The sequence below is a fragment of the Prionailurus bengalensis genome, chromosome C1 (genome assembly GCF_016509475.1).
Source record: "Prionailurus bengalensis isolate Pbe53 chromosome C1, Fcat_Pben_1.1_paternal_pri, whole genome shotgun sequence".
Lineage (NCBI taxonomy): Eukaryota > Metazoa > Chordata > Mammalia > Carnivora > Felidae > Prionailurus > Prionailurus bengalensis.
Genome location: NC_057345.1, coordinates 189,208,592 through 189,234,321, shown reverse-complemented (window position 1 = coordinate 189,234,321; position 25,730 = coordinate 189,208,592). Strand labels below are relative to the sequence as shown.

At 39.5% G+C, this 25,730-nt stretch overlaps 2 protein-coding genes, 1 non-coding gene and 1 pseudogene across 3 annotated transcripts in view; 2 read left to right on the top strand and 2 right to left on the bottom strand.

Moving 5' to 3' along the window:
- The window catches only part of NOP58 (NOP58 ribonucleoprotein), a 35,409-nt gene extending 33,184 nt beyond the window's left edge, over positions 1-2,225 (bottom strand). Inside the window, exon 1 of the mRNA XM_043577510.1 lies at positions 1,954-2,225. Coding sequence (XP_043433445.1) covers positions 1,954-1,998 — 45 coding nt within the window. The 5' untranslated portion in view covers positions 1,999-2,225. The remainder of the gene's footprint in view (positions 1-1,953) is intronic.
- A 3,583-nt stretch (positions 2,226-5,808) lies between these two features.
- Positions 5,809-5,940, bottom strand: LOC122482362. The gene has a single exon (XR_006297147.1). It is a non-coding gene; the product is annotated as a small nucleolar RNA SNORA18 (small nucleolar RNA).
- A 2,880-nt stretch (positions 5,941-8,820) lies between these two features.
- LOC122482174 lies at positions 8,821-8,969 on the top strand (annotated as a pseudogene).
- A 16,490-nt stretch (positions 8,970-25,459) lies between these two features.
- Positions 25,460-25,730, top strand: part of SUMO1 (small ubiquitin like modifier 1) — a 30,948-nt gene continuing 30,677 nt past the window's right edge. Inside the window, exon 1 of the mRNA XM_043577509.1 lies at positions 25,460-25,594. Within this exon, the coding sequence (XP_043433444.1) occupies positions 25,583-25,594 (12 nt within the window). The 5' untranslated portion in view covers positions 25,460-25,582. The remainder of the gene's footprint in view (positions 25,595-25,730) is intronic.

The following is a 25,730-nucleotide window of genomic DNA, read 5'->3' as shown; positions in this document are numbered from 1 at the left end:
TTTATTAACAATCAGTAACTGCTATTAATCGCAAATATTTGGAAGTGAAATCATTATTTCAATATACTCAAGCCTTTAGTTATTTATCCATTACATGGAACCATAAACCACAATTTGAACAGTGACTTGCAGATAGATAGCATTAGAAACTGACAGAATACTCAAGACTTATTTTTGTGGAGAACACTCTTCATTAATAGAAACCAGTAATTTATTAAGAAACATGGTTAAGTGTTTTATGACCCAGGTCACTACAATTGTAAGTCAATTCCTTCCTAACAATCAGAGGCACACAGTGGACTGCAGAGTTGCCCCGCTCTCTATCAGCATCCAGTGGACAGTACACAATGACTTCAATTTAGATGAAATTCATCCATATACACAAATTCAAAATATGACAGACCATGCTGGCTAAGAAAATTTGGGCACATGTGCAGAATTCTATTATAAGAATTTAGAAAAGATTGCCAAGAAGCTGGGAAAACGTAAAATAGACATACTCCACATTCCAAAGCTTTCCAAAGTCCCTTAAAATTTCTAATATTGCAATTACAGACAACCCCAATGAGAAAAAATAAGCAAAGCTAGCTTTTGGCTTTTACCATTTTATCTCTTAAAAAATAATAAGTAATGTACCAAGTGCAAATGGAACTGTATTTTCAAAAGTCTGAAGAAAACCTTAAAGTTTTCTCTAAACCAACATTTTGGAAAACTGATTGCAGATTTTCCGCACTCATACCACAGTTTTTTGATTCATAGCTAGAATCTTACTATACATATTTTATCCATTTTTGCCTTAACAGCACATATATGAAAATTTTGTTTTTCTTTTTTTTTCAATTTTTTTAAATGTTTATTTATTTTTATTTTATTTTTGGGACAGAGAGAGACAGAGCATGAACGGGGGAGGGGCAGAGAGAGAGGGAGACACAGAATCAGAAACAGGCTCCAAGCTCTGAGCCATCAGCCCAGAGCCCGACGCGGGGCTCGAACTCACGGACCGCGAGATCGTGACCTGGCTGAAGTCGGACGCTTAACCGACTGCGCCACCCAGGCGCCCCGAAAATTTTGTTTTTCGATGCTACATTTGTAGAACTCAGAAGACTGGCTAGCACATGGATAGCACTCAGTTTCTCATTCTTTCTAACAACTCTATAGCATCCTACTACACGAATGTCCCATTGCTCAATCAGCTCCGTGCTGATAAACTTCAAATTTCAAACTTTATTAAGACAATCAAATCTCAAATTGATTACCATCGGCCCAGATATCTCCCTTAGGTATTAAACTTAAAAAATGACGATTTAACAGACACCCCAAGTTTCACAGCCCAAACTGGACCTTTTTAGTATCCTCCCGTCTCCAAAAAAACCCAACCATCTTGTTTTTTTCTTCTCTTCGCTACCATCATACCCCACTCACTTCATTCATTAGCCAAACCCACCAGTTCTACCTTCAAAATTTCTCCTGGTATTTATTTCCCTCCGTAGCAACCTTAATCCAAGCAATTTCATCTTGTCTACACTGATGCAAAAATATTCTTCCTTTCTTTCTTGCCTCCTATAATCTATTCTTCACACAGCAAAGCAACTTCATTAAGACAAGTTTAGATCAAGTCATTCCTCTGCTTAAAACCTTTCAATCATTGCTCAAAACCACTAAGAATAAACCCCAAACTCCTCACCTTTACCTGTGAAATTCTAATACAGCTCCCGCTCACCTCTCTCACCAAGCTAAATGCTCTAACACAGAACCCTGCGCCCCAAACGGCGGAGCCACGTGTTCACCGAAACATGCCTCCCAGGCCCAAAGCCTTCCCCCACCTTTCAAGGCAGGAGGACACAAACGGCTCCCACGCGATCCTGAGCAGTGCTGTCTTCTTCTTACGTCTTTCCCTGTCCTCGCCGGCCCAACACCAGCCTCCCCCCTCCAATGGCTCAATCTCCAACCTACCTTAAAGATGGCGTAGCCGACAGACGTTTCAAATAGCACCAACATGGTGAGGCCGGATTAGGGCCCTGAGCGGCCCGCCGCGAGCTCTGTTATCAGTGAAAAGAAATCAAACTTTCGGCCCGAAAGGTCCGCAAGGCCGCAGCGGGCCAAGCACAAAGCAGCACGCCTTCTTGCAAAGGACCACACCACGTTGCCTAAAGATTCCACACCACACTGCGCAAAGAACGCCTGAAAGCGCCCCTCCTTCTCCAAGGATTCTGGGATATTGCGTCACTTCCGACGGAGAGCGTGCCGTTGCTTCCGATACGTTCCCGCCATCGGAGTTGGGGGGGGAGGGGGAGGAGAAAAAAAAAAAAAAAAAAGACCGTGTTGTTGCGAGATTTCTTAGGGACTAAAGCGAGCTTTTAAGTGGCTGGACTGCAGGGAAATCCAAAAGGGGAAAAACTTCCCTTTTTATTATTTTTGAAAGGCCCACATAGGATATATTTTACTTTAAGAGAAATGCGCAGCTGTCTCGTCTGTTTACCCCAGGCATCTGGAATCTGGGAAATGCTAGCCCTTTAACTTTGCTCCCTGGATAGCCCTGCCTTGAAGTGAACTTCTCAGGGTGACACCATCCATGACAGTCGCTGTATTTGCGAGCATTCCTGGCCGTTCTCTTCTCTCTGGCAAATTGATTTTTAGCATAAATGTCTTTCATACATACGTACGCCTCTCCCATTTTTGCTGCAATGATTCTAGGGTATGCATTTAGACTTTATGTCCTTGTCTTAGTGTAATTTGCTTTTCTGGGACTTTTCAGTTTGAGTGACTGATTTCAATACCTCAATTATTCCACAAGTCTGGCTTTCAATAGGAGTGAAATTTCCTTCCTCACTTCCCAGGCTTTATACGCGGATTGCGTGAAAGCATTAAGTTGCAACCTGATGAAAGTTTTGGAACACCAAGTAACTTGATTTTTTTTTCAAGCAGCTCCGCAACCTGGGATCAAATCCTGGACTGAATAACAGGAAAGATGAAGGTGGCGGGGGTCGAGGGTGGCGTGGGGGTGGGAATGGGGGCTGGGGGGAATCAAGTGATGGGGGGAGGGAGTACAGACAAGAGCATGGTTGATTATAGCCATAGGATTCGGTGTGATCAGGGAGGAAAGAGATACTAATATGGCTTGATTAGGAAAGGAAGGGTGAATGGGGTGGCTGGATGAAGTGGAAGCACCGTGTCTGTTTGTGGTGTTATATAATTTCACAATATATATCATCTTTTTTTATCTAGTTTTTTTTTGTGAAGATTTTTTTTTTTTTAAAGTAATCGCTACATCCAACTTGAGGCTCAAACTTACAACCCCCAGGGTTAAAAGTGTCATGCTCTATGGACAGAGCCAGCCAGGTGCCCCTGTCTAGTTTTAACTGAAGAGTTATCTGGTAGAAGGAGCATTCTGTATCTTACACTTAATTATATCTGTATAGGGCATCATATTGTACTAGTCACCAAGTAGGCTCTCATTAAATAATTCTTAACCATTTAATGAATGAACGTTTGCAGGAAGTAAAATTCTTTTTCTTGCATCTAAAGTTTGCATCTTTTGCTCAAAGAGAAATGAAACCACTTATTCAATAAGAAACCTTTTTACTGTGCTTCTCCAAAAAGTTGTCTTTGCACATTGCCATTTATATAATCAGCCCAGTGATGCATTAGTCAGGGGTTCTGAGCTGACTCTGGATTTGGATTTGGATCTTGGCCAAATAAAGTAATTCTCCGAAAAAATTCCCTGTTGCAAGAGAAAAGTAAGAGATTCAATACTTTATTAAATTAAACAAAGTACTAGATCAAGGGGAGATAGCACAAAGAAGTATAAGGAGGAGAATATGGGAGAGTATAGATAACCCAGAAGAGGGATTTATTACTTTATTAGTGGTTTAACATGGTAAAAGGACAAAGGTAAGAAACATGGTTCTTTTGTTCACTCCCCACCCTCCAGCCCTATCCCTGTCCTGCTGAATGCCCAGTACCAAGTGAGTATCTGGCACATGGTAGGGACTCCATAAGTACAAATAGTGATGGGTACATGAACAACTGGAATGAATAATGGGATTAAATTATTTCTAGGTGCCAGTAGAGGCTTCATGTACTTTTGGGGATGGACTGATAATAGCAAAAGAGATCCTTCTGTTTCGAGACCTTTGATGTGCCTTGTAATAAATAGAAGGAGATGTTTTGGATCTTTCATGTAGTTCAAGTAGTAAACATCTTTTATGTAGTCAACAACTATGAATGTTTACTCTCTGTCAGGCTTTATTATAAGCACTAAGGACATACCAATGAATAAAACATGGAAAAACCTCCACACTTCATGAAACTTATATTCTAGTAAGGGGAAACTAAATAAATAAATATCTAGTATATTAGAGAGTACTAGATACTACAGAGAAAAATAAAGCAGGACAGGGGAATAAGATATTCTAGGATGGTAAGGAAAGGCCTCATTTAAGTGACATTTGAATAAATGACTTTAGGGGCTCAGTCAGTTAAGTGTCCAACTCGTAGTTTTGGCTTGGGTCATGATCTCACGATTTGTGAGTTCAAGCCCCTCATCAGGCTCTGTGATGATAGTGCCCCTCCTGTGCACATGCACGCACTCTCTCTCTCTCAAAACAAATAAATAAACTTAAAAAAGAAAGCAAATATGGCAAAACACTAACAATTAAAAAAAATGACTTTAGGGAGCCAACCATCGTGATATCTAGAGGAAAAGTGTTTCAGGCAAAGAGAACAGTTTATTCAAAGAAACCAAGCAGGAGTGTGCCTGGTATGTTCTCAGAACAGTATGACGGGTATTGGAGTGACTATAAATGACCCCATTTTAAAACATGCTCATGTTCACATACAAAGACAGTGCATTAGTTTCCTATTGTTGTAACAAATTACCACAAATTTAGTGGCTTAAAACAACACAAATTTGTTGTCTGATAGTGGTAGGTAAAAAATGGGCTTCATGGGGCTAAAATCAGTGTGTCAGCAAGACATCTAGAGCTTGTAGGCTCCAGGAGGGAATCTTTTTTTGCCTTTTCCAACTTCTGAAGGTTTCCCACATTCATGGCTCGGCTTCAGTTGTTACATCTCCTCCTCAGACTCTATCTTGCCTCCTTCTTTTAATTATAAGGACTCTTATGATAATATTGGGTGCATCTGAATAATTAAGAATAACCTCCCTATCTCAAGATTCTTTTTTATTTAAGCCAATAACTTTTTATTTAAGGAATTTTACATGTTATTGCTGCCACTGCCAATCACCATAGTTCCTCCAAAGTCAGAATCATAATCTTCAAAAAATTCCTTTTAAAAAGAACTTTTTGGGGGTGCCTGGGTGGCTCAGTTGGTTGTGTGTCCAACTTTGGCTGCGGTCATGATCTCATGGTTTGTGAGTTTGAGCCCTGCATCAGGCTCTTTGCTGTCAGTGCAGGGGCCTGCTTCAGATCCTCTGCCCCCTCCCCACTCTCTCTCTCTAAAATAAATAAAGTTAAAATAAAAAAAAGAACTGTTGTTCAATCCACAGTTGTCACTGTCAGTCCAGAGTTCTTTCAGTTGGACTTTTTTGATCTCCACTTGAATATGGACAGACTTTTAAAATTCTCCACCTGTAATCTTTGGGATCCAATTTCTTTCGGGCCACGTTCAGGGTCACAGTCGATGGATCTGCCTGGTTCTCAATTTCAAATACCCTCTGAATGTGAATGAGTTCAAATCATATTCACTCCTAAGCTACCACACCCTAGAACTGTACAGATTGTTGAGATATGCCAATACCTAAAATTAAAAAAAAAAATACTATTAGGTCTCTCACAAGTTTTAGCAGGTAGATGTCTTATAGTTCTTTCCCACAGATCTAACATATAAGAAATGTGAATAAAGGAAACCACATATGTACTCTATGAGGTGTTTCCAACAATGTAGGTCTACAGAAAAAGCCCCGTTGGGATAGACCTCAATTCCCATCTCAAGATTCTTTTTTTTTTAAATTTTTTAAAACACTTATTTATTTTTGAGACAGAGGGAGACAGTGCGACTGGGAGAGGGGCAGAGAGAGAGGGAGACACAGAATCTGAAACAGGCTCCAGGCTCTGAGCTGTCAGCACAGGGCCCAACGCGGGGCTTGAACCCACGGACCACGAGATCATGACCTGAGCCGAAGTCAGACGCCCAACCCACTGAGCCACCCAGGCGCCCCTCCCATCTCAAGATTCTTAACTTAATTGCATTTGCAAATTCCTTTTGCTATGTATGGTAACATTCACAGGTTCTAGGGCTAGAAATGGGCATTTTTTGGTGGGGGCATTATTCTGCCTATCACAGAGAGGCACCATAACTCTCAAAAAATCAGTTACTCTTAAAAAAAATCAGTTATTCTTGGGGGCCTGGGTGGCTCAGTCAGTTAAGTGTCTGACTCTTGGTTTTGGCTCAGGTCACAATCTCACGGTTCGTGAGTTCAAGACCTGTGTAAGGTTCTGCGCTGGCAGTGTGGAGTCTGCTTGGGAATCTTTCTCCCCTCTCTCTCATTCCCTCTCCCCCTCAAAAATAAATAAATAAACATTAAAAAATTTTTTTTTGAATCAGTTACTCTTTTTAAAAAGATGAGTGATTTTATTTCTAGGTACTTGGAAATAATATGGTAATTTAAGAAAAACAGCCATTTTTTAAGGAATGCATTCTGAGCCACCCAGACCCCCCCATTTTTTTAAAGTTTATTTTATTTTAAAAGAGAGAGAGAAAGAATGAGTGGCAGAGGGACAGAGGGAGAAGAAGACAGAAGAGAATCTCAAGCAGCCTCCATACTCTGCACTGAGCCCCACAGGGGGCTTCATCTCATGACTGTGAGATCATGACCTGCGCCAAAATGAAGAGTCAGACAATCAACTGTCAAGGAAAGCATTCTAAAGTATGTAGAGATGAAATGACATGTCTGGAGTTTGCCCTAAGAGAATTCAGGAGAGAAAGAAGATGACAGAGAGGAAGGAAGTTTGCCAAATCTTGATGTTTTTTGTATCTGGGTGATGTATATTTGGGGATGTGAAAAGGTGGCTAAAGAAGATACAATTTGAGTCCTGCTAAATAGATGAGAAACCTATAGAGAGTGATCCAAGTGAAGAGAACTTTCCCTCACCTTTTAAAATGTTTTGTATTTTATGATGCTTTGACATCTTAGGACCTTAGGGACCCAGAGAGGAACTGCCCCTCCCAGAGGTAGTAAAGAACTTGCCTGAGAATAAGCCTTTGATAAGCAAACCAACCAATCCTGGTCCAAACCAACCAACCCTCCTTTTACCAGGTTCCTGCAATTGAGGACACTAACCTCCCACCGTAAATCACTCTAGGGCCAGGTACTGGGCACCAGGGAACCATTCTTATAGCTGGGAGCCCAGGGAAATAAAACTATCCAATCCTAAACCTGCTTAGTTTGCTTATCCTGCCTCACCCCTTCCTTCCCATGAAAACCCAAAGAAAAGCTTTAGCCTACACTTTCCCCTCACTCTGTCTGCCTCATGGTGTTTGCCGTGTGGTCTTGTGTGGTGTGCCATGCCTCCTGCTTCTAGGGATCCATGAGTATAAAAACTTCTTCCTTTATGCCAGTTTCTGTGTCTCCATGTCTTACGATACCTGACTAAAACAAATCTCGAGTACATTTTAAAGTAATCATGCCCTTCCTAAAACAAAACCATATGAGGAGTTAGAAGAATACTACAGATGTAAGCTCAGCAAAAGTAGAGACTTTATGTGTTTTGTTCACTGCTGAAAGTGGAATGCAACTGTAAAAAACAAACAAACAAACAAACAAACAAACAAACCTATGTGGCATTTACATGGCAAGTGGATGGTGGGCTACAATGAACCCAGTATCTGTCGATGAAAAGATGGTTAGTCATGAGATGCAATGGCAAAACATTTGGCAGAATTATTGCCTGAGATGACTTGAGCAGCAGACTATGTGTCTACTGACTCCTGAGGGAATAGAAAATAGAAACTTAATAGAGGTTATTTTTAACAGTGTGTGGCAAGATATTATAAGAAAGGGATGAGATCAGGAAAGAATTCCCTCATGGGTTTGTAAGAAGAAATAGAAGGGAATAGAATCTAAAATTTGGAAACTCGCAGGTAAAACTTCTGCTTCTATACCTCAATTATAAGAAATTAGGGGCAGCAGGGTGGCTCAGTCGGTTGAACGTCTGACTTTGGCTCAGGTCGTGATCTCATAGTTCATGAGTTCCAGCCCTGTAATGGGCTTGCTGCTGTCAGTCAGCTCAGAGCCTGCTTTGGATCTTCTTCCCTACCCGCTGCCACCTCTGCCCCTTCCCCGCTTGTGTTCATTCTCTCAAAAGTAAATAAATCTTTAAAAAAAATAAGAAATTAGTTAAGGAAGGCTATGAGCTTTTCCTTTGCCTCTTTTTCTTTCCCCTTCATTTCTTTTTCTTTCTTTCTTTCTTTCTTTCTTTCTTTCTTTCTTTCTTTCTTTCTTTCTTTCTTTCTTTTTCCCTTCCTGAACACTATTCCATCCCAAAGTCATTAGGTGGAGCTGAGAAGCTAAGTGACAACATGGTGTCACCTGGACAGAGGGGTCAGAGGCTGACTGGGGTAAGAAGGGTGTCCTTTGGTGGGGAGACCTACCAATGGATGTTAGAACTTGGATAGGGGGAGGGAGACATTCATTCAGATGGTTGCCCAGTACAGGATATTGGAGGTTGAGTGGAGTAAGGGCATCCTTATGGAGTAACAGACTGTTATGAGGTATCAGAACCATCAGAGGTGTTGACTCACCCCTACAGAAAGAGAACTTTACAATATTTACCCAGTGGGATTTCAAAATGATGTGATCCTATCGCTTCTTGGCCTTTTGGCTAAGATCAAGTGTAGTATCAAAACGATGTGATCCAGTGAGAACTGTGTGTTCAATTTTTCCTTGTTCTGAATGAGAGTGTTTTAATTTTCCTGTCTTTGTTGCATTACCAATGGGCATGGATGTGTCTGGGCAGATTATTTGTCTTTTTAGTTCATAGGTCACCAGACCATAAAGAGCCATATCTGAACCTGATAGAGAAAACTGGACATTACCTGGAGAGCTTGGACTTTGAGCTGAATATATTTACTGGGTGGAACTTTGGGCTGTCCTCTTTGGGGATGGGGAGAGTATTATCTATACAAAGGAAAAATATTTGGTGACAAAAAGAGCTGACTCTGCCACAGGCTGCCTAGATGGTCACAAATCTCTTTTCCTTTCATTAAGTCACAAGAAAATGACATATTCCAGGCTTACTTGGTTGGGGCCATGAGTCTTGATTCTGGCCAAGAAGATATGGGTAGAAGTCATGTCCCATTTCTTGCCTGCCTTATTATTTCTTTTGACCTTTTGAATGCAGAGAGGATCCAGTCCACATCTCTGAGAAGACCTTGGAACAGGGACTGGTAAATGATCACCCATGGGTGAAATCCAGCCCACCACAGTGTTTGTAAATAAAGGTTTATTGGAACATAGCCATGTCCATTTATTTGTTTATTTTTTATGCTGCTTTCATGCCACAATTGCAGAACGGTGACAGTATGTTCCAAAAAACCTAAAATATTACTATCTTTTGTAGAAAATGTTTGCGGGGTGCCTGAGTGGTTCAGTCGGTTGAGCATCTGACCTCGGCTCAGGGCGTGATCTCATGGTTCGTGAGTTCGAGCCCCGCTTCAGGCTCTGTGCTGACAGCTCAGGGCCTGGAGCCTGCTTCAGATTCTGTGTCTCCCTCTCTCTCTGCTCCTCCCCTGCTCACACTCTGTCTCTCTCTCAAAAATAAATGAAGATTAAAAAAAAAAAAAGAAAATGTTTGCATATACCTGCCTCAGAAGATGGTGCCACCATAAGTTGATAGGAGACAGAATCCTTGAATCAAAATATGAAAAGCTGCCTGCTGAACACTCAATTCAGGCTGTGATATGAATGAAAAATAGTTTAATTTTGTTAAAATATTGAAATAACTGAGTTATTTGTTAGCAGCTAGTTACCTTATTACTAAAATATTGCTTTCCCCAGTACCTAGATTAGTGCCTGGCTCATGGCAGGAACTAAATAATTATTTGTCTACAAAAGTAGTATATTCACAGTATAACAAACAATCTAAATATTACCTCAAAAAATTAACTTAGAATTTGGAAGTCCCTGTAATCCTTCATCAAGAAATAACCATTGTTAAGAGTTTGATGTATATGATTGTAAGTTTTGTATATATATGTATATATATATATATACACACACACACACACACACACACACACACACACACATCTGTATATATATCAGATAACTTGACCTAGTGGATTAAGATAATGGACTCTAGAGCCAGACTGCCTGGGTTCAAATTCTAGCTTTTAGTCTATGAGCTCTTGCACAAGTTACTTACTTAAACTATTCCCCATTTTGCTCACTTACAAATGGTGTTATTATACACTTATCACACAGGGTCCTTGTGAAGATTAAATAAAATAATGTACTATGCTTAAGGAAGTATCTTACAAATGGTGTTTGCTATTATTAGTAATAGTAATAGTAATAGTAATAGTAATAGAACTACTTTAGTAGCAGTTTTCTTCCCCCACAGAAATATGAATCATAGAATTTCCCCCACCAAATATATCTCAGGCATTCTTCCAAGTCAGTATCTACAGATTAATCTTCTTTAATTAACTAATTAATTATTAAGTTTAAAATTTTAATTCCAATATAGTGAATATACAGTGTTATATTAGTTTCAGGTGTGCAATATAGTGATTCAACAATTCTCTACATTACCCAGTGCTCATCCTGATAAGTGTACTCTTTAATTCCCATCACCTATTTCACCAATCCCCTCACCCCATCAGTTTGTTCTCTATAGTTAAGACTCTCTCTCTCTCTTTTCCTTTGCTCATTTGTTTTGTTTCTTAAATTCCACATATGAGTGAAATCATGTGGTATTTGTCTTTCTCTGACTGACTTATTTCTCTTAGCATTATACTCTCTAGCTCCATCCATGTTGTTGCAAATGGTAAGATTTCATCCCTTCTTATGGCTGAATAATATTTCATTGTGTATATATACCACATCTTCTTATCCATTTATCTATGGATAGAGACTTGGGGTGCTTCCATAATTTGGCTACTGTAAATAATGCTGCAATAAACATAGGGGTGCATTATCCCTTTGAGTTAGTGGTTTTATTTATTTGTTTATTTTTAGGGGTAAACACCCAGTAGTGTGATTACTGGATCATAAGGTAGTTCTATTTTTAATTTTGTGAGAAATTTTCATACTATTTTCCACAGTATCTGCACCACTTTGCATTCCCACTAACAATGCATGAGAGTTCCTTTTTCTCCACATTCTCGCCAACACTTGTTTCTTGTGCTGTTGATTTTAGCCATTCTGAACAGTGTGGGGCGATATCTCATTGTAGTTTTGATTTGCATTTTCCTGATGATAAGTGTTGTTGAGCATCTTTTCATGTATCTGTTGGCCATCTGTATGTCTTCTTTGGAGAAATGTTTGTTCATGTCTTCTGCCCATTTTTAAACTGGATTATTTGTTTTTTGGGTGTTAAGTTGTATAAGGTCTTTATATATTTTGGGTACTACCCCTTTACTGGATATGTCATTTGCAAATATCTTCTCCCATTCAGTAGGCTGCCTTTTAGTTTCATTGATTGTGTCCTTTGCTGTGCAGAAGCTTTTTTCTTTCTAAGTAATCTCTACACCCAATGCAGGGCTCAAACTCACAACCCTAAGATCAAGAGTCACATGCTCTACCAACTAAGCCAGACTGGTGCTCCAAGAAGCTTTTTATTTTGATGTAGTCCCAAGTTTATTTTTGCTTTTATTTCCATTGTCCCAGGAGACATATCTAGAAAAATGTTGCTACGGCCAATGTCAGAGAAATTACTGCCTGTGCTCTTTTCTAGGATTTTTATGGTTTCAGTTCTCACATTTAGGTCTTTAATCCATTTTGAGTTTATTTTTGTGTTATGGTGTCAGAAAGTGGTTCAACTTCATTCTTTTTCCCAACACCATTTGTTGAAGAGACTGTCTTTTTCCCTTTGTATGTTTTTTCCTCCTTTGATGAATACCATGTAATTGTGGGTTTATTTCTGTTTTTTTTATTCTGTTCCATTGCTCTATGTCTCTATTTATGTGCCAGTACCATACTGTTTTGATTACTACAGCTTTGTAATATAACCTGAAGTCTGGAATTGGGATACCTCCAGTTTTGTTTTTCAAGATTGCTTTGGCTATTCAGGGTCTTTTGTAATTCCATACAAATTTTGGGATTGTTTGTTCCACTTCTGTGAAAAATGCTGTTGGTAGATTCGTCTCATTTTAACAAGTGATTGCATAGGATTCTATTCCACGTATGTAGTATAATTTATGTATCTAATTCCCCACTGATAGGAAACTGTATACAGTTTTTCAGCTCTTACCAACAATGCTGTAGAGAACATTCTTGAATATATGTGCTATGAACAATTGTGTCAGCACTACTAAAGGATACATTCCTAGAACAGGAATGTCATGTCAATTTTCTGTATATATAAAATTTTGATATTCTCAATTTGTCCTCCAATAAAACTGTATCATTTACACTCTTTCTATTCATGATTCAGAGTATTCATCTTAACAACCCATGACAATAATAGGCATTATCTATCTTTGCAAAACAGGTAGGTAAAATATTCTATCTCATTTTTTAATGTTTACTTATTTCTGAGAGAGAGAGAAAGAGAGAGAGAAAGTGAGAGACAGAGAGGGAGAGAGAGAGAGAGAGAGAGAGAGAGAGAGAGAGAGGATGAGTGGGGGAGGGGCAGAGAGAGAGAGATACAGAGACAGAGACAGAGGATCTGAAATGGGCTCTGCACTGACAGCAGAGAGCCCGATGCAGGGCTTGAACCCATGAACTATGAGATCATGACCTGATCATTGGCTGAGCCACCCAGGCGCTTGTATCTCATTTTTAAAAAGATTTTTAAGTAATCTTTACACCCATCGTGGGGCTCAAAATCACAACCCCAAGATCAAGAGTTGCATGCTCCACTAACTGAGCCATCCAGTCACCCCTGTATCTTATTTTAATGTGTATTTCTTTTATTATTATTAGAGATGCTATCCTTCTTTTCATAGGAAAGGGATTAGGATAAAAACAATCAGCTCTGAAAACATCACACTTGGTTAGACTTATTTGAGAACAAAGAAAGCTCACAACTCCTTCAGTGTTTGAGCAAGGGAACCAATGAAGACTAAACTGATACTTAGGAAACATTATCAACCCTTGTACCATTGCAAAGGCTAACATTCATTCCTCTACTACTGTGTTTTTTAAATGATAGTTTTGTTTTATCCCAAAATGTCTCCTTTAAAAATACCTTATCGGGGCGCCTGGCTGGCTCAGTCAGTTACGTGTTCAACTTCAGCTCAGGTCATGATCTCGTGATTCTTCAGTTCCAGCCCCACATCAGGCTCTATGCTGACAGCTCAGAGCCTGGATCCTGCTTCAGATCCTGTGTCTCCCTCTCTCTGGCCTTCCCCCACTTGCACTCTGCCTCTCTCTGTCTCAAAATAAACAGTAAAATAATAATAATAAATACCTTATCAACTGGTGGGAATGCAAACTGGTGCAACCATTCTGGAAAACAGTATGGAGGTTCCTCAAAAAATTAAAAATAGAACTACCCTACGATCCAGCAATTGCACAACTAGGTATTTATCTAAGAGATACAGTGTGATGTTTCAAAGGGGCACATGCACCCCCATGTTTATAGCAGCACTATCAACAATAGCCAAAGTATGGAAAGAGCCCAAATGTCCATCGATGGATGAATGGATAAAGAAGATGTGGTATATATACAATGGAGTATTACTCAACAATCAAAAAGAATGAAATCTTGCCATTTGCAACTCCCTGGATGGAACTGGAGGGTATTATGCTAAGTGAAATTGGTCATAGAAAGACAAATATCATATGACTTCACTCATATGAGGACTTTAAGGGACCAAACAGATGAACATAAGGGAAGGGAAACAAAAATAATATAAAAACAGGGAGGGGGACAAAACATAAGAGAGTCTTAAATATGGAGAACAGAGGGTTGCTGGAAAGGTTGTGGGAGAGGGGATAGGTTAAATGGGTAAGAGGCACTAAGGAATCTACTCCTGAAATCATTGTTGCACTATATGCTAACTAACGTGGATGTAAATTAAAAAATAAATTAAAAAAATTAAAAATTAAGACAAAACAAAGCAAAACAAAACAAACAAGAATACCTTATCAAATCAATGATGGTCAAGTCACTACCATAAATATAATAAAGGGGGCTTGGGAAATTTCAAATTCCTGATTCAGCAATCATGCTACTTTCATTGGCTAAGGAGCATTTGAATTGTTTCTACTTTTTGGCTATTATGAATAATGCTGCTACAAACATTTATGTACAAGTTTCTGTGTAGACATATGTTTTCACTTCTTTTGGATACATACCTAGTATATACATGACATTCCTGAGTCATTTTTAATTCTATGTTTATCTGCACAGTGCCTGCTATATATAATAGGTGTTCTATAAACATTTACTGGATGAAGTAATACGTAAATGATTTTGCTGTTAAGAAACAGTCACTTGTAATTCTTCAGTGAATACACTGTCAGAGTTTTTCTTATGTGTGCACATTTATATGTTTCTTTACAGAAAAATAAGATTATACTGGGCTGCCTGGGTGGCTCAGTCAGTTGAGCGTCCAACTTCAGGTCAGGTTATGATCTCATGGCTCATGGTTTCAAGCCCCGAGTTGGGCTGTATGCTGACAGCTCAGACCCTGGAGCCTGCTTCATATTCTGTGTCTCCCTCTCTCTCTGCCCCCACCCACTCATGCCCCCCCCTCAAAAATAAATAAGTTTTTTAATTTAAAAAATAAGAAAAAATAATTCTATGTTTAACTTTGTGAGAAACTGTCAACCTGTTTTCATAGCATCTGCACCATTTACATCCCCAGCAGCTACATTTTGAGAGTTTCAATTTCTCTGCATCCTTGACAACACTTGCTATTTTCCATTAAAAAAACCCACAAAACTGTCTATAGGGTATGAGGTAGTATTTCATTATGGTTTTGATTTCCTCTTTTAATTTATTAAAACAGTTGTTTTTTTCTTGCAAAGAATCATATGAGTGGCACTTTTTGTATGTAGGGTGAGGGGGCAATCATTGTCTATAATCAAAATGTAGTAGGAACTTTTAAAACTGTGTTTTAGTCAGGATAGGACAGATTATGCTGTGGTAACCAGAAGTTCCATGGGGTGCCTGGGTGACTCAGTCAGTTAAGCATCTAACTTCAGTTCAGGTCATGATCTCACAGTCTGTGAGTTTGAACCCCAAGTCAGGCTCTGCACTGACAGCTCAGAGCCCAGAACCTGCTTCGGAGTCTGTGTCTCCTTCTCTCTCTGCCCCTTCCCCGCTGGTGCTCTGTCTCTGTGTCTCAAAAATAAATAAGCGTTAAAAGTTCCAAAAGTCAATGAATTAAAATAATAACGGTTTATTTCTTTCTCACACTACATGTGTACTGTGTGTTGGCAAAGGAAGGGGCTGTATTCATCATGGTCACTCAGGCTCTTAGGCTAATGGAGCAGTCACTATCTCTAAAGGTGCTAAACTGTGTACTAGAGGAAAACAGATTTTGGGGCTGTTTCACACTGCCAAATTACATATTCTATTACATGTTCTCCTGTAAATGATATTTGTCACTTCCATTCACGACTCACTGGCCAATACTAGTCATAGGACCTCATTCAACCACAGGGAAGCTGGTAATCCTATTGTGTGCTTGGAAGGTTGAGGGTCGAATATCTTTGGTAAGCAGCACTCATATATACCAGAGTCTGCCCTTCTGGTCATAAAATACTTGGTTCACTCTCCTTCTTTCAGGTAAAATACACTCGGCATACTCCTAGAGAGACAAACCAACAGTGTCATCTAGTCACAGCATCAAGCAGTAGTCTGCAGTCAGGGAAGCAGTGAGAACATCCCATTAGTCCAGGTGTGGGTCTCTTGTGATCTAGAGACCTGTGAACTAAAGAGGCAAATTATCTGCATCCACATACTCAGTATGCCAACTGACATGCCAACTATAATAAAGTCCCCATTTAGAGAGGGGAAGAATGGAAGTCTTTAGAGAGGGGAAGACAGAGTAGTCACTTGTCCGAGGATGTTTTATCCTTGTGGTGAGGAATGTGGTCTTGTTTAGGCCTTAATCCTGGTCTTTGGGAGGGACTCCTTTGTCCATTGTTCTCCAGGTCTCTTGCTGCTGCCCTTCTGGGAGGTTCTTTTTGTTACTCTCCTTGGTCATATGTGAATAGTGGACATTGTGAAGCATACTTTTTTAGGGATGTTTTGCTCAGCTTTGCTAGCCTGCTTTCTGCTTACAAAGTGCTGGGGCCCCAAGATTTGCTGACTTTTTCAATCTAGAATTATGGTTTCTTTGAAGCAGTGTACCTCTTTCAAGAACCCAAGTCTTTTAGGAACTTCTACTTCTGGCAGAGGGAGACTAGCTTGCTTTGAACTAACTTACCTGTTGAGACCTACTAGAAAAGATGGAGAAAAAGAAAAATAACACATTTATTTGAAAGCATCTGAGACTTACCAAAGCAATGAGGATTTTTAGGGAAAAGGTGGCAGAGACAAGTCCAGAGATGCAAGCCCTACTTTGGTGCCATTTTTCACATTGTGGAATTTGCTGACCCAAAGGTGATGGCTAAGAGGATAAGAAACTGAGCAGAAAGCAGCGGCTGAGAGATGGAGAAGCTGAACAGAGCTTTGGACTAGACAGATAAAACATGGAGTTCAACTGAAGAATATACATTCCCCCCCGCCCCAAGTACATGTGCATCACTTACCGAATTGACCATATGCTATTCTCAACAAATCATTAAGGACTGAAATCATATAAAGTATGTTCTCTGACCACTGTGAAATTAAGTGAGACAATTGCTTCTCGGCCTTTTGGCTAAGATCAAGTGTGAAATTAAGTGAGACATTTATAATAAAAAGACATGTTGAAAATTATCATACATTTTGAAATTAAGTAATAAACTTTTATTTTTTATTTTTAGTTTTAGAGACAGAATGCATGTGAGTGGGGGAGAGGGCAGAGGGAGAGAGAGAATCTTTTTTTATTTCCAATTATATATTTTTAATGTTAAATATTTTCCAGTTGTACATGCACAGATTTTATTTTTAAAAATTTTTTAGATGCCTATTTATTTTTAAGAGAGAGAGAGACAGAGAATAAATAGGGGAGGTGCAGAGAAAGAGGGAGACACAGAATCCAAAGCAGGTTCCAGGCTCTGAGCTGTCAGCAAACAGCCCAATGCAGGGCTTGAACTCATAGACCACAAGATCATGACCTGAGCCAAAGCCAGATGCTCAACCACTGAGCCACCCAGGCACCCCGCAGACTTTAGAGTCAAATAGTTTCTACAAGGCTTGCTATGAAAATCAACAAGTTCCCTGCTGTACTTTCTAGTTTTCAGTTCCCTCAAGGTAACTACTTCCAATAGAGAAGAGCACAGAGCCCAACGAGGGGCTCAGTCCCATGACCCTGGGATCATGATTCAAGCTGACATCAAGAGTTGGTTGTTCAACAGACTGAGCCACCCAAGATTCCCAAAGGAATAAACTTTTAAAATAATCCATGAGTTAAAGGAGAAATTACAGTGAACAGTAGAATTTTTAAATTAAATAATAATGAAAATATTAATACAATATGTCAAATTTTATGGGATGAGGCTGAGGCTGTGTTTAGAGTGAAATATTTACCTTTATTTTTTGCTGAATATTCCCTGAAATATTTACCTTTAAAAATACATACACTTATTAGAAAAAAAGAAAGTTTAAATTCCCTGAATATTTCCCTGAAATATTTACCTTTAAAAATACATACACTTATTAGAAAAAAAGAAAGTTTAAATTCCCTGACTATTTCCCTGAAATATTTACCTTCAAAAATACATACACTTATTAGAAAAAAAGGAAGTTTAAAAATCAGTGATCTCACTATTAATCTGATAATGCTAGAAAAAGACCAAATTAAATGCAAAAAAAAAAAGCAGAAGAAAGTGGCATAAAAGCAGAATTTAAAAAGCAATAAATTTACAATATAGAGAATCATGAAAGTGAAAGTTGTTCTGTTTCTGGTTTTTGTTTTTGGAAATGACTAATAAAACTAATGCACCCCTGATGAGACTGGGAAAAAATAGAGAAGGTACAAACAAGCAATATCAGGAACAAAAAGGGGGGAATCCTAGATTCTAGAGGCTTACAATATTTATATGCTTTATTCTATACTTGATACATAATAGCTTCAGAATATATTATTATTAATAAAATTATTTAAAATTTACTTTTTAAAAGTTTATTTACTTTGAGAGAAAGAGAGAGCAGGGGAGGGGCAGAGAGAGAGGGAGACACAGAATCCCAAGCAGGCTCCAGGCTCTGAGCTGTCAGAGCTGGGAGCGGGGCTCGAACTCATGGACCCTAAAATCATGATCTGAGCCGAAGTCAGATACTTAACCGACTGAGCCACCCAGGTGCCCTTCTTCTTTTTCTTTTTTAAAGTTTATTATTTATTTCGAGAGAGAGCATGTGTGAGTGAGAGCAGGGAAGGGGCAGAGAGAGAGGGAGAAAGAGAATCCCAATCTGGCTCTGTGCTGACAGTGTGCTGACAGCATGGAGCTTGATGCTGGGCTCCATCTCACCAACCTTGAGATCATGACCTGAGCTGAAATCAAGAGTCAGTCACTTAACTTAAGCCACCTAAGCACCCCTCCTCCTCCTCCTCCTCTTCTTCTTCTTCTTCTTCTTCTTCTTCTTCTTCTTCTTCTTCTTCTTCTTCACTTTGTCCTCCTCCTCTTCCTTCTTCTTCTTCTTCTTTCCCTTCCCCTTTCCTTCTCATTCCCTTCCCTCTCCCCCCTCCTCCTTCTTCTAAACTTCTGTATCTTCTGATTTCTTTCCCCTGTGAGAAAATATGAGTGCAGAGTTGCAAGCTACACTAATTTCTAATTATATGGGCAGTTCTGTTCATAGAAGACAATATATTTTTTTAACTTTATTTATTTTTGAGAAACAGAGAGAGAGAGAGAGAGAGACAGAGAGGGAGAATGCTAGTGGGGGAGGGGCAGAGAGAGAGAGGGAGAGTGAGAATCTCAAGAAGGATCCGTGAGAGTTCCACTGGGGGCTTGATCCCAAGAACCATGAGATCATAACCTGAGCTGAAATCAAGAGCCAGGCACCTAACCGACTGAGTGCCACCCAGGTGCCCCAGAAGACAATATGTTAATTGCACCTGTAAGTTTAATTTAAAAGGCCTCTTCTTGAGAACTGATATTATAAGAGGGAAATTATTTTTAAAATTGTGGTAGTTGAAGTTTTTTTTAAGTTTGTTAGATGATCTGCCGAGGGATGGGAAATGTTTGCACTTTTTGTTACTTTGCTTTTGAATGGCATCTGAGGCCATTCAATAAATAAATAAATAAATAAATACTCCTTCAGACAGCAAAGAGGTTGTTTATCCCTGAACTCAGGAATTTATTCTTGGCTAGTTTGTTCATCAATTAATACAACTGTGGAATTTGCTTTACCCATAGTGCCATGTTAGTGCAGGAAAAACCTGTTTTGAATCTTTGTGGGGGAAGGGAAGGAGAGGAGAGATAAAGAGCTGTTAATACCAAGGCATAGGTACATAGCAGATGTGCAGGTAATGTTTAATTTTAATTTCTCCAAGAATCTTGTTTGAGAAATGATAGAAAATTGGTCCAAGTTCTTGGTGTTTCTTAGTCCCTCCAATATTACTTTGAGAACACCATTCTTCCATTTGGTTTAAAAATTTGTCCTTCTGGGGTGCCTGTGTAGCTCAGTTGGCTCAGGTCATGATCTCACAGTTGATGGGTTCAAGCCCTGCATCAGGCAGGTTTTGTGCTGACAGCACAAGGCTGCTTGGGGTTTTCTGTCTCACTCTCTCTCTGTCCCTCCCCAGCTCAAGAGCTCTGTCTCTCAAAAATAAATAAATAAACATTTAAAACAAACAAACAAACAATTGTTCTTCCTCTTTACTACTATCACCAAACTTATTCACTTGGCCATTGGCTTCCTTACACTCCAGGCCCTGTAGTCGCTGAGAGTGATTTCAATTTCTTTCTTTCTTTCTTTCTTTCTTTCTTTCTTTCTTTCTTTCTTTCTTTCTTTCTTTCTTTCTTTCCTTTCCCTTTCTTTTCTTTTGTTTTCTTTCTCTTTCTTTTCTTTCCTTCTTTCTTTCTTTCTTTCTTTCTTTCTTTCTTTCTTTCTTTCTTTCTTTCTTTCTTTCTTTCGAGTGAATTGAATTTCTATGTGATAACCCACCAACACCCTAGTCTTCTATTCCTCTGTCTCTTCATTTCTTAGGGCACTTGAGCCATGTACTTCCAAGTCCACACCCTAGTCCTTGTTGTCACCAAGACTTTCTTCACTTCTGAGATCCTAAATTCAGACCACTCTCTTATTGACATAACACACCTAAGGAATGTAAGACACTTCTGGCAATAACTGTGGTTCACTGTGGCTGTGATTCTGGAGGTGAGGAGTGAGGGGGAAAAAAAAGAGGAATAAACTCTTGAGGACATTCATCTAAATTTCAGAGGTTTACTTAAATTTGAAAACCCTCACAGGTGATTTTGATGGGTATCCTGCAAAGAGCATTTCTCCTGCCCTCTTTACTTGTTATATATCACTGAAGGAACTGGATCCAAGATCTCCTGTGCTCAAATACTGACTCCATCACTTGGGTGAATTCAATCTCTCTTGTCTCTGTTTTCTCATCTATAAAATGAGGATAGTTTTATTACTTTATAGGATTAAGTGAAATAATAAATGTGTAGTACTTGGAAGAGCATCTGCCACTCAGTAAGTGTTAATAATTATCATCAACAACATTTATATGCCCCTGATTTCCAAAGCTCTTACGTTCAGCCCAGACTTCTCTCAGTGCTCCAGATCTTATCAATTGCCTCTTGGACATCTTGCCTTGAATAACTCTGGTACTGCACACTTACATCTAAAACTTATCTTTTTTTTTTCTTTGCAAATCTGCTCTTCTTCTCCAAGGTTTTCTATCAAATCTTTAAATGATATCACCATATCAGGTTACCCAAGTTAGAATCTAATAAATATCCAAACCTGATGATTGTATCATCTTCATTTCCATTTCTACCACCATTGTTCTAATTCCCTGTAATTCTCTTTTTTTCTTTTGGATTACTGCTGCAGCTTTCTACCTTATTTCCCTTGGTTGTCTTGCTTTTCCCCACTGGAATCTGGTATAATTTCTTCCCCGGGTTAAAAACACATTATGCCCCCCTTACTCCTCCTCCCTCTACTTCCAACCTCAGGCCTTTCAGGATTAAGACCACATTTCCTAATATGATTTACTAGATTTTCAGTGAACGGTCTCTTACTTTCCTTTCTGGAGTTTTCTTTCTAGCTCCTACCTCCCAAACCGTGGTCCTATCATACAGAACTTGTCATGCTTGCCTCTTTCCCTCTTCCCATTTGTCTCGGCCAGGAAAAAGATCTCATTTTACTTCCTCTAGCTTAAAATATGGTCTGTGGAATACTGGAGGACCTGAGACCTTTTAAGGGGGTCTTCAAGTTCAAAACTATTTTTGTAATGATATTTAGACATTATTTGCTTTTTTCACTGTGTGGACATTAGCACTGAGAGTGCAAAGCAGTAGTTTGTAAAACTGCTGGCCTTTTAGCATGAATCAAGACAGTGATGCCAACTATACTAGCATTCATCGTATTCCTCACTGTGATGCACTTGAAAACAAAAACCTAGTTTCACCTAAGAATGTTCTTGAAAGAGTAAAAAATTAATTGTGGTAGGCTGAACAATGGCCCCCTAAAGATGTTCGCTTCTTGATCCCTGAAATCTGTGAATATGTTACCTTACATGACAAAAAGGATTTTGCAGGTGTGATTAAGAATCTTGAGATGAGGGGCGCCTGGGTGGCTCAGTCAGTTGAGCATCTGACTTTGGCTCAGGTCATGATCTCACGGTCCATGAGTTCGAGCCCCGCGTCGGGCTCTGTGCTGACCACTCAGAGCCTGGAGCCTGTTTCAGATTCTGTGTCTCCCTCTCTCTCTGACCCTCCCCCATTCATGCTCTGTCTCTCTCTGTCTCAAAAATAAACGTTAAAAAAAAAAAAGAATCTTGAGATGAGGTGGTTATCCTGGATTATCTAGATAGTTCAATGGACTGACAAGAGTTCTTACAGGAGGGAGACAGAAGGGTCAGAGTCAGAGAAGCAGGTGTGATCACAGACAGAAGCTGAGGAGAAGAAGAGGGAGAGGTGAGGACGAAGGGGTTGGGAGGGTGAGTAAGGGGGGCTAGTTGCATGGAGGGGGGCTAGCATGCATGGAGATGAAGAAAGGGACCACAAACCAAAAAACGAAGGTGGCATCCAGAAGCTAAAATAGGTAAGAAAAGGAATTCTTCCCTAGATGCTCCAGAAGGAACATGCCCTGCAACACCTTGACTTTTGACTCTCAGAACTGTAAGAAAATAAACTGTGTTGTTTTAAGCCATGACGTTTGTGGCAGTTTCTCCTAGCAGCAGTAAGACAGAAACATTAATTTTGTTAAATTTCATGCTCAAATAACATTTTAAAATATTCTATATGAAGAAGTACAGCCATTTCTTCTCCATAAGATGGCTATCTCTAGGAAAAGCACACAAAAGATTGAGGTATAAGCTGATTTAGCCACTTTAAAAAGAGGAACACTGTTTTTAAGTGACAGAATATGGCAGGTCAACAATCATTATTCAGACTTAGAGCAGCTATTTTCTCAAAAAATGAACAAAAGAGCCTAGCAAAGAAAACTGCCAATATTTGTTGTCAATGACAGAAGTTGAGCTTTTACATAAAAATTAGCATTTTGAGGGACACCTGGCTCAGTTGGTTAAGTGTCTGGCTCTTGATTTTGGCTCAGGTCATGGTCGCATGGTTCATGAGATCAAGCCCTGCATCAGACTACGCACTATCAGCCCAGAGCCTGCTTGGAATTCTGTCTCCCTTTCTTTCTGCCCCTCCCCAACTTCTGTGCAGCACATATGCATGCGCTCTCTCTCTCAAAACAAACAAACAAACAAACAAACAAACAAACTTAAAAAAATTAGCATTTTAGAAAACTAGTATTCATCATTGTGAATTTGACAGTGATGAATACAAGTTTTTTCTGATGAGTCTAAAAATAGTATTATTGAAGATGTTTTTTGATGAATCTGTGACAATAATGAATATGATTTTAAAATGTTTCATAATGAAATGTGTCAACATTTAGGAAATTATACGATTCATTGAATCAATGTTTTTTAAATGAGCAATCCATGATGTTACAAAATTATGCATGAGTAAGATATCTATACAAAGTGTAAGATAGAGCAATGGATTTTTTATGTAATAGAGAACAAAAAGTTCATTCTTTGTCCTCTCTCTCTGCCCCTCCCCTGCTCAGTCTCTATCTCTCTCTCTGTCAAAATAAGTAAAAAAAAAAGAATCATTCTTTGTGGCTCTTTCCCTTCACTTAGCATGTTTTCAAGGGTTCTCCACATTGTATGAGTAGTTCATTTTCATGACCTAGTAGTATTCCATTTTAAATGTATACCGTTTTTGTTTACCCATTAGTTAGCTGTTGGCATTTGGATATTTCCACTTTTTTGCTATTATGAATGATGTTGCTGTCAATATTTGTGTAACTGTTTTTTTGTATGGACATGTCAATTCTCTTGGGTATATATCTAATAGAATTGATGGGTCATGATAACTTTAACAATTTGAGGAATTGCCAGAATATTTTCCAAAGCATTTTATATTTCCACGTGGTGTATGTGTTCCAATTTCTCCATATCTTTGTTAATACTTATCATCATCTGCCTTGTCTTTTTGATTATAGACATTCTAGTGTGCATGAAATGGTACTTCACTGCAGTTTTAATATGCATTTCCCTGATGGTTAATGATGTTGAATATCTTTCCATGTCCATTTCTCCATTTGCATATCTCATTAGGAGCAATGTCTTGTCAGATCTTTTGTCCATTTAAAAATTGTTTCATTGTATTATTGGGGTGCCTGGGTGGTTAAGCATCTGACTCTTGATTTCAGCTCAGGTCATGATCTCATGGTCATGAGTTTGAGCCCTACATTGGGCCCTTCACTGACAGTGCAGAGCCTGCTTGGGTCTCTCTGTCTCCCTCTCTCTTTGCCTCTCCCCTGCTCACACTCTCTGTCAAAAATAAACATTAAAAAAAATTATATTATTTATCTTTTATGATTTAATTGTAATAGTTCTTTATGTATTCTGAATATGAGGTCCTTATCAGATATATTATTTGCAAATATTTTCTTCATTCTTCAGATTTTTTCAACACGAAAGACAGTTTTTAATTTTGATGAAGTTTTATTTATTTTCGTTTGGTTGCTTCTATTTTTGGTGTCATATCTAAGAATCCATTGCCTAATCAAAGGTCTAGAAGATTTATGCCTGTTTTCTCCTAAGAGTTTTAAGTTTTGGCTCTTATATATAGGCCTCTGATCCATTTAATTTTTCATATGTTGTGAGGTAGTGATCCAAATTCACTCTTTTCCATGTGGATATCCAGTTGTCCCAGTAACATTTGTTGAAAGACTTCTTTTACCATTAAATTGTCTTGGTATTCTTGTCAAAAATTAATCAGTGTATGAGGGTTTGATTTAATTCCAGATTCTCAATTTTATTTCATTTACCTAGATCCTTATCTTCTACCCTATGCCAGTAGGGCCACTGTATTTTAAAGATGAAATTATGTAAGAATCATTTTTTAGCTCAGAGCAACCAATTCTAGAGTTGGAATTACCTCCTCCTCCCTACCAGTTTAGAACTTTCCCAAGAATCTCTTTCATCAGTAGCCATCAAGATTGTGTCCAATGGGATCGTTTTGTTTTGTTTTGCTTTTTGAAAAATCAAGGTCATGTGTCAGGCCAGGTGGCTGATTAACCACAAGTTATCTCTAAGGTAAGAAGTACTGGTATTCAATAGAATTTATTTAGGGAAGTTGACGACCAAAGCCAGGAAGGGACAATAGAAATATCTTGGCTCAGCTTTCAAAAACGTGCAAGGTGTCGGAGGGGTGGGAGTGCGGGCTGTCAGTACGGTTCCAAACAGTGAGACTGGGGACCGGGAACTTCTCCCCTGGAGTACAGGCTCCGGACGGAAGCGAAGGGTCGTCAGTAGAGCTGGGGAGACTGGTGTTAATTCACTCGCGCTACCACCAATAAAGCAGCTCTCCGGCCCTCCCGCCTCCCGGCAGCGTCCCCCATCCGTTTTCCCGCCTCGCCTTTCCTCTTTTCCCGATCCCTCCTCCCAACGCGGAGCGGAAGTGACGCGACGCGTAGCGGAAGTCCCTCCAGCCGCGGTGTTGTGCTGTGGGGAAGAGAGACGGATTTGTAAACCCCGGAGCGAGGTTCTGCCTACCCGAGGCCGCTGCTGTGCGGAGACCCTGGGTGAAGCCACCGTCACCATGTCTGACCAGGTACCGGACTGGGAGCGGTCTGATAGCAGTGGCCGAGTCCTTAACTCGGCTGGTGCGCCTGCCTCTCGGCTGGGGCCGGGGATGGAGGCGCGGGGGAGGGGAGCGCGGAATGGGGGAGGGGGCGGCCGGTGGGGAC